Source organism: Corvus cornix, chromosome 20 (genome assembly GCF_000738735.6).
Source record: "Corvus cornix cornix isolate S_Up_H32 chromosome 20, ASM73873v5, whole genome shotgun sequence".
In the NCBI taxonomy this organism is placed as follows: Eukaryota; Metazoa; Chordata; class Aves; order Passeriformes; family Corvidae; genus Corvus; species Corvus cornix.
In genome coordinates, this window is record NC_046349.1 from 7,952,082 (window position 1) to 7,967,203 (window position 15,122).

A 15,122-nucleotide genomic window follows, 5' to 3' on the forward strand; every position below is an offset into this window, starting at 1 on the left:
GTGTAGAAGCACACAAGGATCCAGTGCCCGTGGTTTGGGGTTGTTCTGAGCAGCCCAGCAGTCACCAGAGCCTTGGGTACATATCACCAGTCCCTAATCCTTTTTAACTGGTTTCTTCTTTTCATGCTCACAACAGCCTGTGGGAAAGGTTCTGCTGATTAAAGTCCTTCTTTTCACTTTAAAGCAGCTGCCTGGATGCCTGCTCCTGCCTCAGCATGGGATCACCAGCTCTCACCACCCGATTCTCCACAACCCTGCGCTCCGGAATACTCAGCTGAGCTAAAGCTCTTTGGGAAGAGGACAAATTGACCCATTGTAGCCCCTCAGCCCTCCCTACTGCAGGACACTGGCTCGGGTTCTGTGTTGCACCAGTCCCAGCCGTGTTCAAAGCCTGTGAGTGCCTCTGATGTGCTCTGGCTGCAGGTTCCCCTGCTCCAAGCCAGTCCCCATGACATTCTTCTACTGCATCAAGCAAAGGCATTAAATTTTATTACTTTTTTTAAAGCAGTTGGACAGGGCTGCCCAGAGTCATCCAGCAGGATCTATAGGTATCACTCACTTTCAACTCATACAAGAATGATTTTCAGGCATCAAAAGCTGAATAGGAGAACAGAAGGTGGTCAGGGGTGCAGAATAAGGGCTAAAAGAGCCATATAAAAAAGAAATTATAAAACAGGTACTAAACCAATTTGTAATTATCATAGAATGGTTTGGGTTGGAAGGGACCATAAAGCTGATCTAGTTCTGACCCCCTGCCAAGGGCAGGAACACCTTCCACTAGAGCAGGCTGTGTATCTGTTAAAAAACTGATCCCCTCTCTCCCTCTTTTCCAATGCTGACAGTTCAGTGAGCAGGTTCAAAGTGAGCCATATTCCTGGCTGCAACTGAACAGAAATTATTCTTATTCCCTTTACTGCCAAATTACTACTAAACACAGAAACAGCATTTGGCCCTCAGTATTGGAGAGTGCTATTAGAAAGATGACAGTCTAACTGATTAAATGACAATATCCCAAGGAAGAGAAGGGGAAATATGCTGACAACATCCTAAATTTATGAAAAAAATATTTTAAAAAGAGAAAGTTCTCAGAAATAAAAGGCTGGAAGTAACAAGCTGGCATGACTGGGTGCTCCCTGCTGCAAAACCAGTAACAGATCTTGACACCTGTGTGCTAGCAGCAGGACTGAGCTCACACTGAGATCTGCCTCCTCAGCTCCAGTGCCCCAAGGAAATAAGGAAGGGACATCTCAGGGAGCAGGCAGTGCCCAAGCAGATGGCTGGGGACTCATCTGAATGGAGATGGGAGCAGGGAAGCAAGGGAAGGAGATGGTGGGGGTTTGGGCACTGTGGAAATTGTCACACAGGGCTCCAGGATCCCGGTGTGGAATCTGGGGCATCGTCGGGGGTGAGCCAGGCCCTCTGCTGGCACTGCTGCTGGAATCATTGGCTAGAAACTACCTGCTCTGCCACAGTACCACCTCTACACCAAGCTTTGAGAACCTCTTTAGGATGGCAAGTGACTTCTACCCTGAAAAGAAAAATAATCAACGTTCATCTTAATATTTTGTTTCTGGAGAAGCTGTGAAGAGCCAGATACCAGCACCAGCCTTGCAGTCAGAGCTGAGCAGCCTCTTTAATAAGGTGTAACAGTATTTTTGATAACTAAGCATGGCCAGATCAGAGTAGCTTTGCCTCAAGGTCTTGCTGAGCAATGTATTTTAAAGCTTTCTGCACCAAGTCATAGAAATATAGAATTGTTAAGATTGGGAAAGGCCTCCAAGATCAAGTCCAATTGTCACCCCAGCACCGCCAAGCCCACCACTAAATCATGTCCCCAAAAGCCACATTTACACGTTTGTTAAACCCCTCCAGGGATGGTGACGCCACTTATTGCCCAGGGCAGCCTGTGACAAGGCTGAACAACCCTTTCAGGGAAGAATTTTTTGCTAAAAAAATCCAGCCTAAACCCTGGAAAGCCTCTAGCTGAGCTTGGAGAACAGCAGGAGGATGAACAGGCAGCCAGCCACAAGGCCTTGGAAAAGCAGGGAAAAAAGATACAGGAGAAGCCTTCAGATGAGCCCTGTGTGGCAAACAAATTGCAGACTTAAATGAGGTGAAGCTCCTGCTCTCTTTACCCAGAACCAAAGGGCTGAGTCCCCAGCACTGCCCTTACCAAGGTGTGGCGCTTCATGTGCTCCCGGCGGGTGAACTTCTTCCCACAGATCTCGCAGGGATAGGGCCTCTCTCCCGTGTGGGATCGCATGTGTCTCTTCAGGATGCACTGGTGCATGGCTGAAAAGCTGCAGTATGGGCACTTGAACTTCTTCCTGATGACTGTGAACTCGTTGACTGCAAGAGAGAAAGCAGAATATACAGATCAATCTCAGAACGTCTCAAAACAGACTTCTCGTTGACTATTGCACTATTAAATTAGTTCACTGTGAAATCACACCCTCACCCCTTAACCAGCTACACATTTTTAATCCTTGTACTGTGCTACTGCCCCTATATTATTAAAGCTAAGAAGTTGAGTACCTCCATCAGAGCAACTTTTGAACAAGCTGACACACAAACATTTAGCAACAGCCTGTTACAGACATTGCTTGCTAAAGGGATCATGAAGAGGGCTGTCAACCTGCTAGAGGTCTGATTTATTTTAAAGGATTATCTGAAATATCAAGAACTAAAATGCTAACAATACTACTTGTGGAAGAAGCAGGGAGCCAGAACAGAAGTCCATGAAGGTGGCACCCCAACAGTGCCAGTGTTCTTTATGGGGTGGTGCAAGAACATCATCACACACCCCAGGAGTGTTTTGGTGAAGGAGCAGAGACCGAGGATGACCCAGAGGAAACAGCAGAGTTACAACCACCACTCTCTACATTATCCAGTGACACAGGGACAGTGCCACACACAAAACACAGCTGTTGAAAACAGAGTATTTGCTGCTCCCTGAGGGTACCACCCACCCACCCACTACAAGTTTGGAAGTGACTGTCCACTGTGGAGATGACTTTAAACCTCTTGTTTCTCCTTCATTCTATTGCTTCCCTTTAGTGTTTTCATTTTCAGCCACTTTTCTCCTAATTATTGTTATTTCTTAAAGCAATATATTTACATTAAAAGGAGGGGGGGAAAAAAGAAAGCAAGTTCTGGTTAATCACTGTAACTTATGTGTATGTGAATGGCTGCTGGTAAAGGAGACAATCTATGGACGAGAGCTGGGGGAACAGGGGAATGCCAGATCTATTCCCTAGCTCCTAACAGACCCAGAACTCGGCAATATTTTTAGATGCTTAATGAAATATTACAAATAGAACACATACAATAAATGCAATATATACTATAAATGCCCTACTAGGTGTGTGCACAGTCCATGCCCTCAGTATGTCACAGGTAATGCCCTGGAATTAACACTGTACACTGAAAAATGGCCTTTTTAAAGAAAATTGGTAAGCCCACATACTCAGTGCCATTTCATGCCCAGTTTGTGGGCTGGTTTTTTTTTCCTCTTCTGCTTTTAAAATTTACTTTGTCTTGTATATCAATACAGGTGAAACAACATGAAAAGTAACTACATTTGTCACTCATATAGAAGTGCAAAACAGCTGACATTACTAAGAGACACCTTTAAATAAGGTAACACCCTCCTGGGTAATCAGAACAAACATTTCAACACCAGCTCATCTCAGAAAACGTATTTTAAGTAGTTTTCTATTGTTCTAATACACACTAAAAGCATGATTCAAGATCTTAAAAGCTGCTGTGATACAAAGTTTATCTCAGCATTTGTTTTGACTACTCAGAATTAAAACACATCCTCCACACAGATAACTTTGTGGAAGAAAAACTTCCTTTGATTATCAGTTTGCCTTGCATCTAATATTCTGTTAGATTGGACCTGTGGTGGTCCAGCCCACAACTGCTTTTTTTTGGGTAGCTTGGTGTTTTTTCAGCCCATTTGTAAAGCTGTCAAGAGAATTTTCTAGCCTACAGGGGAAAAAAACACCCCAAACACCTACTCCCTTGGGCCATGGCTGCCACAAGGACACCAGGGAAAGCCAATGGTAAGGAACATTTTATTCACCTGTCAGCAAAGCTCACCCACTGCAATGGGGCAGTGAGAAATGACTCTGCACTGCTTTGGGAACCTCCTGGAGGAGATGCCTGAGCACAGCCTGATGCCCAGAGCTTTGTGCAAGCTCTACTTGTTACATCTTTCTTTTTTTTTTTTAACAACTAGAATATGAAAATTCTTTGTCTTTTATATTACAGGAAATTTTTTTTCCTTTATTTTCTCCTAGGCTTTGTCACTCCCTCATCTATACACTCAGAGGCAAGGAGCCCACATTTTTCTACAGCAGGTAGAAATTTCATGATACAAAGCTATTTATTATAAATACATTTCAGTTGATTTTGTAACCACTCGATTTTGGTGACAGGCCACACAGACACTTCTAACAACCCCGTCACTATGGAGTGTAGACAAGGTGAGCAAGCTGTAAACTGAGCACAGGGAGTCAAGAGGGGACATGAACCCTCCTTCCTCCAGCCCTGCTCCACACCACACACACTGCAGAGCCCAGCTGCCAGGACACAGAGCCACTGGAAAACACTGACTGGAGATCCTGACAGCAACCAGATCCTGGGATAATGAAGCAAAAGTGCTTTAAGGACAGAAAACCACTAAATCCCTTATTCCTGGGATTTACCATCGCTGGGTTGTACCTGATCCTGCTGTTCCCTCAGTGACCTGGTGCTTGCTCTTGTTTCCTGCCCACATCTCTCCCTTCCAGGGCTGAGCTGCTGCAAAGCTGAAAAGGCAACACCCAGCCTTAGGTGCATGACCTGCACCCCCAGCAGGCTCCTCCCCAGCCACCTGCTTCCAACACATCCATGGATTTCCAACAGCCTATTCCTGACTCTGTCCGATTCCAAGATCCCTCGTGCCTGCATTCAGCTTAAATCACTCAAACCCAACATTTTCAGCTTCTGTATTTAAAAATACTCACAGAACACTGTTTGCAGCTATAGCTTTATTGAAAACTATTTTTGCACCAAATAGCCACATATTTAGTTCTGGTATCTACAAAAGGAAACACCTGAAAACCAGCAGCATTGTCAGAAAAATAACTGTATTGCAAAGTTAACATTTTCACAGTCCTGTTAAATATATGCACCCACAGTACATCTATTTAATGCACAAATACCAGCTTTGGTATGAGCACCATCCTTTGTCTAAATGACAATATTTTATGGAGCAGCATTAAATGTAGCAGCATTAAGGCCCTAAGAAATCATCTTTAACATGATCATCAAGGTGATAAACAGCAGCACCACGGGTAAAGAGCTACTGGACACAGCACCAAGAAATGGAGAAGGAAATAGAAACAGTGCCACAGTAAAAATCTGTGTACTTAATGCCACTAAAATATTTATGGAAATGTGTGTTTTTAAAACCAACACAATAATGCTTGGGAAAAAAATCTTTGGTATTGTCAGCTCAAGTAACTTATTTCACTGAGGCTGTTAAACGAAACAGGCTCCTGCATCCCTGAGAGTGAAGGAAAAGCACTAGTGATGCCTGACAGAGCTGCTCTGGATTAACTCTGTAAACTGGCAGCTAGTTAATAATCACTGAAATACTACATTCTTTGGGTTATTAGCAAGAATTCACAAACTTCAGGAGAATTCTTGTCCGCTAAATCCTCATTATACTTAAGGTTATAAATAGCAAGGTGCAATTTAACTGTCAGACTCACACCTCCCATCAGCTTCCCCTGCCATTTCCTAACAGTAGAATCCTGCTTCTAACACCTGTTATACACAAACCCAATAAAGCTCTGCCCTGTTATACCCTTCAGTTCTAATAATTAAAAAAACCTAGTCCTGATCCTGAAGGGAAGCACTGGAAATTCCCAGTGCTGAAGTCAGGAAGCACTCTGATGTACAGGCCAAGGAAAATACTACTGAAACCTCTATTAGAGACAGCATTGACCTGACTAGAGAAAAAGAATTCCATGTTGAATTAAATTCTAAAATACAAGAAAAATGAACAAACATGAAACCTCATTAACTATTATTGCATAATGAAACCTTTTAAAGTTTGCTGAAATTGCTTTTGCTGGCATCTTACTTTCCCAACTCAGACAAATCCTTCCCTGCTGCTCTCGAATTTCCAGATAAGATTCACTGGGTTACAACTTTGTTTTCTAGCTCAGCTTTCTCCTTTTTCACTTGCTGATTATTTAAGAGCAAAATAAATCATGAGGCAATTACTCTGACATCTGTCACAAGGGAAGCTGACACTAAAAACTACACACATTCACAGACAGCCGAGATCTCTGATGCCAAAGATGTCAACAGGAACAAGAGTGGAAAAAATGAACCTGACTTTGCAGAAACCATAAAACTTAAACCCAAATGATTAAAGTGTACTACGGTGATTACACAGGAACTTAATTCTCAATTCTGACTGCAGCCTGCTCAAATGAAGAGTAAGAGCTAAGCCAAGCAGGGAAATTCCAGCTTCCCAGCCCTGGCATGGCATGGAGCTGTCTCCCAGAAGCTCTGAGTCCCAGCAGGAACAGGGGGAGCAGAGCTGCACCAGAACACACCTGTTCCTTCCCTACAAGCCCAAGGGCAGCAGGAACTGATGGGCTCTCCCATTCACCTTTCCACAGGAAAGGGCTGGGGAAGAAGCTCCCCACTAAGTCCACATTGTGCACAACTAAGTATTCTCATTTTCTGTCTCCCTGAGATGCAACAGTATCATGAGAAAGAACTTCCCTGAGGAACTCCAGAGAACATTTGTAGAAGTTGTTTTTTTTTTTCTCCTCAGCTGTCTCTCACACTGAGGAAAGCTACCCCACATGCTGACAAGCTGTGCTGCACACAGAGCAGCTGGGAAGCACTGCTCTTAATTATGCTACTTTCATTTCACAGTTACCATAATCTAGTTTTGTATGTAAATATATAGCAAGAGACACAGAAATATTTAATCTTTTTAAAAAGTAAGTGAATTTCACAGAATGAAATAGGAATTACAGATTTCTACCCACCGGGAACAGCCATTACTGATTCTATATGCACACCCCAAGTTACAATTAAATCTATGTGAAGCCTCCTTCCTCTGCTTTAACACCACCATACTCAGCCTGCCTAATTTAATTACAGTATGTAAACCAAACGAGTCACAAAAATGTACAGAATCCCTGAAAACCACAGCCATAGTCCAGGATGATTTTTTAAAAAAGCCCTGAAAGTACTGAAATATAATATCAGTAAAATATGCAAGCCTTGCAACAACTTTCAAGCCCAAATAACATACCCTATTGCACATATCAAGAAGCAGCATGTTTTTCTCCTTTGAAAGGCATGAAAAATCAGACTTTACAAACAGCAACCCAGTGCTTCCACAGCTCCTAAGTTCACAGTGAAAACCCCTGGAATGCCCAAATGGTCTAATGGACAGAGCACTAGAGCAGAACTCAGAATTGAATTCTCTTATTAATTCTATTGCCAGCACTTTCAACAACCTGAGGGATGTTATTTTCCTGAGGAATCGGAGGAAAACATCACCATTTCTTTTATAAAGCACTTTGAGATCTACTGATAAAGCAGTTGAAGGTAGTGTCAGAACACAGATTGAGCACACCAATAAAACAGCCAAAGTGCCTGTTTTATGGACCCAAAAAAATTATCTTTGCACAAAAATTGCACCAAGGCTGCAGTGACACAGCATCTGGAACCAGCACAGCATCAACTTATCAGCTCTGGGGAGTTACTCTATGAAGTTACACCTGTGGAACATTTATTTGCAGCACGAGAACCACGGCACAATTTGCTTTTCCTAGTTCAAGGAAGTGTCTCATATACAACAACAGCAGCTACACATCCTCAGGATCCTCGCTCGGTCCTACACTGTCCAAAAGCTCCAGCCCAGCCAGGTGGGCAGAGCCCAGGTAACACATTTTCACGTGGCTACTGAGGTTCTTCTGGGTGCCGAAGCCCTTCCCACAGCAGAGACAGACAAAGGTGCGCTCGCTTGAGTGCACGGACAGAAGGTGCCGGTTTAAGTCTGTCTTGTCACGAAACAGCTTGGCACAGTTAGGACACTGCATCTTCTTACAGTGGAAGTGGATAGTCTTCTCGTGCCGGTCCATGTTGGATTTCAGGGTGAAGCTGGCGGGGCACTTGGAGCACTGGAAGCGGGCGAGCTGGCCGGCAGGAACGCCGTCGGCGAGGCTGGGCCGGGAGCAGTCAAGTGCGTCGAACGGGAAGAGCATGGAGAAGGCGTGCTCGTGGATGTGCTCCTTCAGCTCCTCAGCACACTGGAACACCCTCCTGCAGAAGCCACAGGTCAGCCTCTTGGCCAGGGCTGAATCCAGGAAGGTCCCATCAGCAGTGATGTCCATGTCTTCTGACCTTGGGAAGCTCGTATCTGAAACAGACCCATGGATACGCACGCACGGATCAGCCTCTTCTTGTATAAAACAGCAACAGCTTAAAAGTGTATTTTTCTCTCTGCTTACCTGAGTCAGAGTGTTCAAACTGCCAAAGGGCCAGCAATCCATCGTAGGCAGCCTGCAAAGGAAAAGCACAGGGAAGTTAAGGCAGGCATTTACAGGAGCCTGTCCTGTAGCAGAGCTCTGACTCCCATCGCTGTCACTGCCTTCACCCCTTCTCTAAGGGAGGCTCAATCATTTGACCTGGCAACCCAAAGTGCCTTTGCAAACTTTCACTGCCAGAGCAGGGAACTGGGCCCTTATCTTGCAGGATCTGGTGTTTTGAAGACAGTAATCAACATCCCTGTTTAAGTCTTGGATAACTACTCAGTTTCCATTCTCACTGAGCATTCGTAGGTCCCACTCAGGCCAGTGGGAAACGCTGGACAGAAAATTTTTAGTTGATACAATAGAACTGGAAAATTCTCCCTTAGCCCTCCACAGGTACTTTTCCTTTCCACACAGAAGAGCCTGTAGAACACAAACACCTTCTGCGTAGCTCCCCTTCTTGCAATGCCCTCTGGCACTGCTGATCCAAATTCTAAATAAAAGCTGACTTTATCTTTTTTTTTTTAATAAATCCTTTGCGATATGCCAGCGTGTGGCAGATGGCAGCCCTGTATGAGGCAGAGGCGTGCTGTAGCCTCGGCAGGTCTGTGCAGACCAGCTCACTTCGCTCTATGGGGACTGCAAAGGAAAATCTGTGCTTCCACCCATTTGTTTCGTAGAATTGAAGTATCATTCAAAAACATTAAGAATAAGAAATGCTGCAGAAAGCTATGGATTTTAGGTCAAACTTCTGACTTCTGTAAGAGAGAGAGCCAGCCCACTTCTGTCCAAATTCAGATGGTTACAAGAAACCCAAATGCAGAACACCAGAAGTGAGCAACGGGTAGCCGAGGCCTCATGCCATTATTATATGCTAGTGTGCAGTGTTATGCAAATGAAGGGATTGACAATTAAAAGGGCATTTTTATTTAAAAAAACCCAGAGGTTTTTGAACAGAAGTTCTGTTGAGGTAAGGCAGAAAGACTAAAACTGGGACAGCACCAGTCCTGACCCTCAAGCAACTTCTAGTTTTAAAATAACCTGTATTTTTTTAAAAAAAGCTCACAGATTAAAGTATAAGGTGTTAGATCTTTCAAAATACTCCTAACTGGGGAGGATTTGATCAAACAGACACCTTTGTATTTCAAATTCTTTGCATTTCTGCCCCCGTTCTTACCTGGGTTGAGGAAGGCACCTCTCCTTTTATCCCGGTTTCTGGTGACATTTCACCAGAAGAGCAGATCCCGGGGGGGCTCTGAGTGGCAAGGTGTGCTGAAGGCAGCAGGGGAGATGGTGCTTCCACTTTGCCATCACTTTCACCCCTTGAACGATTCGAGGTGGTGCCAGGCCCTGGGGAACACAGGAAACGAATCTCACCCACGTGAACGAGCACCAGCTGGTGGCTTTAAAAACGGCCTCGCAAAGGCAGCGCCCCAGCACTCGCAGCTCATCTTCTGTCAGTGGGAGGGAATGCAGCAGGACAGGGATGCCAGGCTTTTGCTCTTTCTGGTTGATGGGTTGTTTTTTTTTTTTTTTAAAACCAGCCTCCCCACCCAAATGTCTGTGTGTACTGGAGTGACATTGCAGGGCTCGGTCACTACAGAGTCCGTCGGGAGAAAGAAACACAGTGCAGCACAAATATCCAGAGCAATCACATTTCTCTTGGAGAAGCACCATTCTGAACACAGACATTTCCATCTTTAAGAAGTGTACATGCGAACTTCATTCCACTAACTTTCTTGAAAGTTTATGTCACAGGTTCAGATCTCAAGATCTGTCCGTGGTGGTTTATTTAATATTGGACTGTCAGTCCGTGATCTCAAAGTGCTTTACAAAAGATGGGAAAAAGGATTCCTGTCACTCTATATTTAGCAAGGATGGAAGTTCAAATATTTGTACAAAACTGTTCAATTATACCTGACAGTCATTACAGTCTAAAAATCTCCCATAACTCAAGAGGAAAACATGCTGTGTCTGGCCCTCGCCTACACTCTAGCAACACCCAAATGGAAAACAATATTCCAGAAACTGCCCTGAGGATCAAAGACAAAGCTAAATACAAATAAAGACTGTGTCATCAATATCAGTGTACATTATAAATTATTATACAAACTTTAGCACATGCCTTGACTGAATATTGGAATGACATAGTGAGCAGCTTGTTCTTTTTGAAACGCAGGGAGGCAAAACCAGAAGCAAATATGGCATTAAATAAACAAATTCGTATTTAAAGCACTCTATGCTCTAAAGGCTTTTTCATTTCCAGCACAAAAGAGTCTGATGGCAACCTTCAGGGATATAAAAAACACTCTTTAATGCAGCTACAAATAACAAGTCACAGTTTACACTGCGTCCGAATACAATGCGCTGTGATCTGCGTGACAACAAAGCACTCTGAGTGAAACCACACCAAGGTTTCGCAATGTGAACAATCCCAAACCTTACTTTTTTATCAGCTATCAAAGGAAAATCTGCTCTTGTACCACGAGCTGGATGTTTGATTTACTTTCCTCTGCTTTGATCGCAGATCGATATCTTTCCCAACTTAGTTAACTCTATTCAGCTGGGATAACAATGCTGCTCCAAGGTTTCCTTCAGGTGCTGCTCATCTGTTGCTGCTGTCATTTAAAAGTAGGACAACAAAATGCCAGAAATTCAAGATAGCAAAAACTCAGGAAAAAAAGGAATCTATCAATATTTCCTGTTAGAAACTGTTACCAGTAATCCAGCTCTACAGGTCCATAGCAGAATTCCTGCCTAGACAGCCACACGTTCCTTTTTTTCCACCCCTGAACATCCCAAACTGATTCAAATTGCCCCAAAGGCATCTCTGGGTTACACTTCTTTGAACTAATGGTATTTTAGCACACAGTAAAGATAAACCAGTGGGGCCTGGCTTGATGAATTCTTTATTAGCACCTTCCCAGTGTTCCACAGGTTCCTAAAAACCTCTGCACTTCTTAAAGCAAAAATAAGGCTAATGAATGAGCAATGAAATAGAGCACAGGGAAGCAATAAACTATCATCCAAGGTGTACAAACACACAAAGATGTACAACACAACAAAGATGAGTTTTCAAACAATAATCAGTATTTATTTGGTTTCAACAACTGCAAGTAACACAAGAAGAGAGAAACCCACATCAATGACCCACACTTTGTATACAAGAACGCAGATTTATGTCCATTCTGACTCGTACTGTGAGAAACCTTTTTCCCTCCTAAACTTGTGCTAAAATGAATTTTAGTCAAAAGTATTTTAAATTCTAAATCAGGAATCAAAACCACTTTCTTTCAGTCAGCTCTGCACACAGAAAATGAAGCAGGGGTTTAGCAGTATTTTTGTGAATACAGAATTCTCATGACAGCTAGACAGTAAACTGTTGTGGAAAAGAGAAAGGCAAAGTTATTACATCTAATTTAAAACTGCATCCATTCTCCTCTAAATCTTCTTTTATCATGTACAAAAATTCCACCAAACTGAATACCTTTAACTTCTTCCTGGGAAAGTTGACCACTATGTAGAATGTATTCCTTAACATCCAGTGTAAGGATAAATTATTGGCTCCAATGAACCACTAACTAAAAATAATCTATTAGCTGGTTTGCCCAAAAGAAAAGGGCTCTGTGTACCATGTAATCACTTGGACTGGAAGCTTCATAGGAATTGCTTCTATAAACAGTTTCAGTTGCAACAGGGTAAACAGGAAAAGCCAAACTTAGCCATATAAAAAAGCCTTCAAATGTGCTATTCTGAAATGTGGAAGTCGCCCTTTAAGGGAGTTGGTCCCCGCCACGACCTGAAACTTTTCTTTTTTAATGAGAAAACAAGGATGTAAACCTAACAACCTCATTTTCTAATGAATATTAAAATCCTTGTTCTCTTGATTATACTTGGCAAAACCAGCTCAAAACACTCGACTGAAGCCTTTGAGACTTCTGGATGTGTGATGTAACCGTGCAGAACAATGCTACCAAAGTTCAGGCTCATAAATGAAATAAGACACGTTATTAAACCAAGGAGCTCTGCAGAGCAGCTCTGCTGGAGTGGAAATCACACAAGCACCACCTGCTTTTAGAGACAAACCAGGAAAACACGGCAAGACCAGGAAAACTCTCAGGATGTCTTATCTGAAAGGCACCCCCAGCAACAACCCAGGCAGGTTCAGTAACCAACAGTTCCCCAGAGAACCTCGGTGTTACCCATGAGTAACTCACACATTTTTTTTCTGTAAAACCTGTGTGTTCCAGGTTTCTGACAAGCATATGAACAACGTCAATCTTGATCACACATCATGAACATCAAACTCTCAGAGCCCTTCAGCTGCAGGTTATCTGGCAACTGTGCTAACCAAATGGCAAGATATTTAAGTTTTTCCTTCTGATTTTAAATGAGTTTGAACTGATTAACTTCAGAAATTCACCATAGTGATACAACACCCCCCCACACACATTCTGGGCTTCATTTTCCACCAGCAGAATGTCAAGTTCATACCTCATATGATCATATAATGAATTAGTTAAAAAGAACACGAGGTAAAAGGAAAACCTTGAGGTAGCCCCTAACTTCTAAACCAGGATGAATTATGTGGAACAGGAAGTGAAAACTTTTAATGTGTGCAGTAACTTGGAGAGTAATATCCCCTTTGAAATGGCTCATCCAAATTTTAAACATGTTTAACATCCTCTTTGCATCTGTCCACCTCCAATAAGTCTTTTTTCCTCCAGAAAAAAAAAACCAAAACAAAACCTGAATACTGCTCCTTGAGGCAGTTATGTACTGCAGTGCTTTGTAAGAGAAGACAATCCAGTGATAGCAGCCAAGATTAAAAAACACTTCACTTCTTTAAGGTCAAGAGAGACTGATCACTTATAACCCCTGAAATTAGCGCATTTCTTTTCAAATCAAGACAGATGAAAACCGCTGGGTTTGGTTGTCTGGTTAAATTCAATCTTTTTCATTGTGCTCCTGCCTACCCCCTCCTCTTTTTTTTTTTTTTTTGTAATATAACCCAGGACTTAAAATGACTCAACATCCTCAAATTGTTTTTGAAGAAAAATGTCAAAAACACCTACAAAGCCAGCACCAACCTAGACTGTGCTTTTACATCTCCACTATCTGCCTACCACTGTCATTTTAAACACCGAAAATTCTCATCAAGCTTGATGTCCTGTTGTATTCAGTAATGACCACTTAAAAGGGAATCGTATATCACAAGATCTTTTTCAAGTTATTAAAATAAACTGATACCTGTGAATCTGAATAAGATGAAAGAAAAATACGTCTCTTAACTCCTGGCTTCTATAAAAACCCTCTTACCAGGCCAATGCCACATCCCCAACTGCTATGAGAGCTACAGACCAAGCAGGAGGTCTTCTTTTTGACTTGGGCATTTCACTTTGCTTCCATAAAGATGAGATAATTGAAGCTCAGCTGAATGAAATCCAAGTACTAGTGAGAAGACTGAAAAATAAGGACCTCAAATACAGGCTGGACAGGACCTCCTGAGCCATGCCACCCCCTTAGTGAGCTATCAACCACCCCCTTTTCTAAACGTATCAAGCTTTATTTTAAATCCAGCTGGTCTCCTGCCTGCACCATGCCCATTCCCAAACTCCGCTTCTCAGCTGGTTGGGCAATCTCTAATTTTTAACCCGGATTTATGACTGCTTCATACACATTTATCTTTACATCAAGTGGTGCTTCAGTTTTAAAGCAAAACCTAAAATCCTCCAACCAGGAGAAGGATGATGGATAGAGGGCAGTGCCATCATTATTCCAATTTATCAAGACAGAAGATGAAACTGCTGATTTCACCCGTCAGGAGTCACAGATCCGAGCCCGCGGTGCATCCATCACCCGCGGTGGCACATCGACCCAGGCTCCCACCCATCCTGGTGCCAGCTCAGGGCACTCTGCTCCCTGCACCCAAACCCTGCCACTGAACTGAGCCACATCTGTGCTGTTCCACTGCAACTAAGGGATTTTCAGCCCTGGAGGCCAATCTGAAATGTGACTTAACTGGAAATCCTTCGGGAAGTGAGTTACTGTGAAAGAAACCAGAACACTGCACCAGCCATTCCCCACAAACATTTAAGCTACAGAATAAGGTACAGAAACTTGAAGGTTTTTGGAGTTTTTTTAAAAACAATCCCACTGTTCAGACACGAGAAGTGAAAAGAGACACTAAGTCTGACACGGCATTGTGCAGTTAATTCCCTTTGTCACACAACTCCTGTGACCAGCTGGCCACTTGGAAGGGGCTTGGAGCAACCTGGTCTAGTGGTAAGTGTCCCTGCACATGGAAATGGGTTGGAACAGGATGATGTTCAAAGTCCCTTCCAACCCAAACCATTCTAGGACTCTATGATCCATTCTCTAATTCTATGACCATTAAAGTTCTCTGTCTTTTGCCATTGAAGAAGCTAAAAGAAAAGAGAGTAATAGATATCCCTAAGTGAACTTTTCATTCTATTTACCTGATCAGTTTCCTCAGCATAGATGAAAATAAACCTTTTCTTCTGGAAATTAACATGTGGTACTCAGAAAGCTGCTACTTGCTCTAGT

General features: G+C 43.0%; 1 protein-coding gene across 7 annotated transcripts in view; it reads right to left on the reverse strand.

Annotated features, from left to right (window-relative positions):
- Nucleotides 1-15,122, reverse strand: part of ZBTB46 (zinc finger and BTB domain containing 46) — a 53,356-nt gene that overhangs the window by 5,997 nt on the left and 32,237 nt on the right. For 6 of the 7 annotated variants that reach the window (XM_039563281.1, XM_039563278.1, XM_039563280.1 and 3 more), the window contains 4 exons: nucleotides 9,733-9,905; nucleotides 8,535-8,586; nucleotides 8,132-8,443; nucleotides 2,174-2,349 (listed from right to left, as the gene is read on the reverse strand). In XM_039563281.1, the coding sequence (XP_039419215.1) occupies nucleotides 2,174-2,349; nucleotides 8,132-8,443; nucleotides 8,535-8,586; nucleotides 9,733-9,905 (713 nt within the window). The remainder of the gene's footprint in view (nucleotides 1-2,173; nucleotides 2,350-8,131; nucleotides 8,444-8,534; nucleotides 8,587-9,732; nucleotides 9,906-15,122) is intronic. The other variant, XM_039563283.1, reaches the window with a different exon arrangement.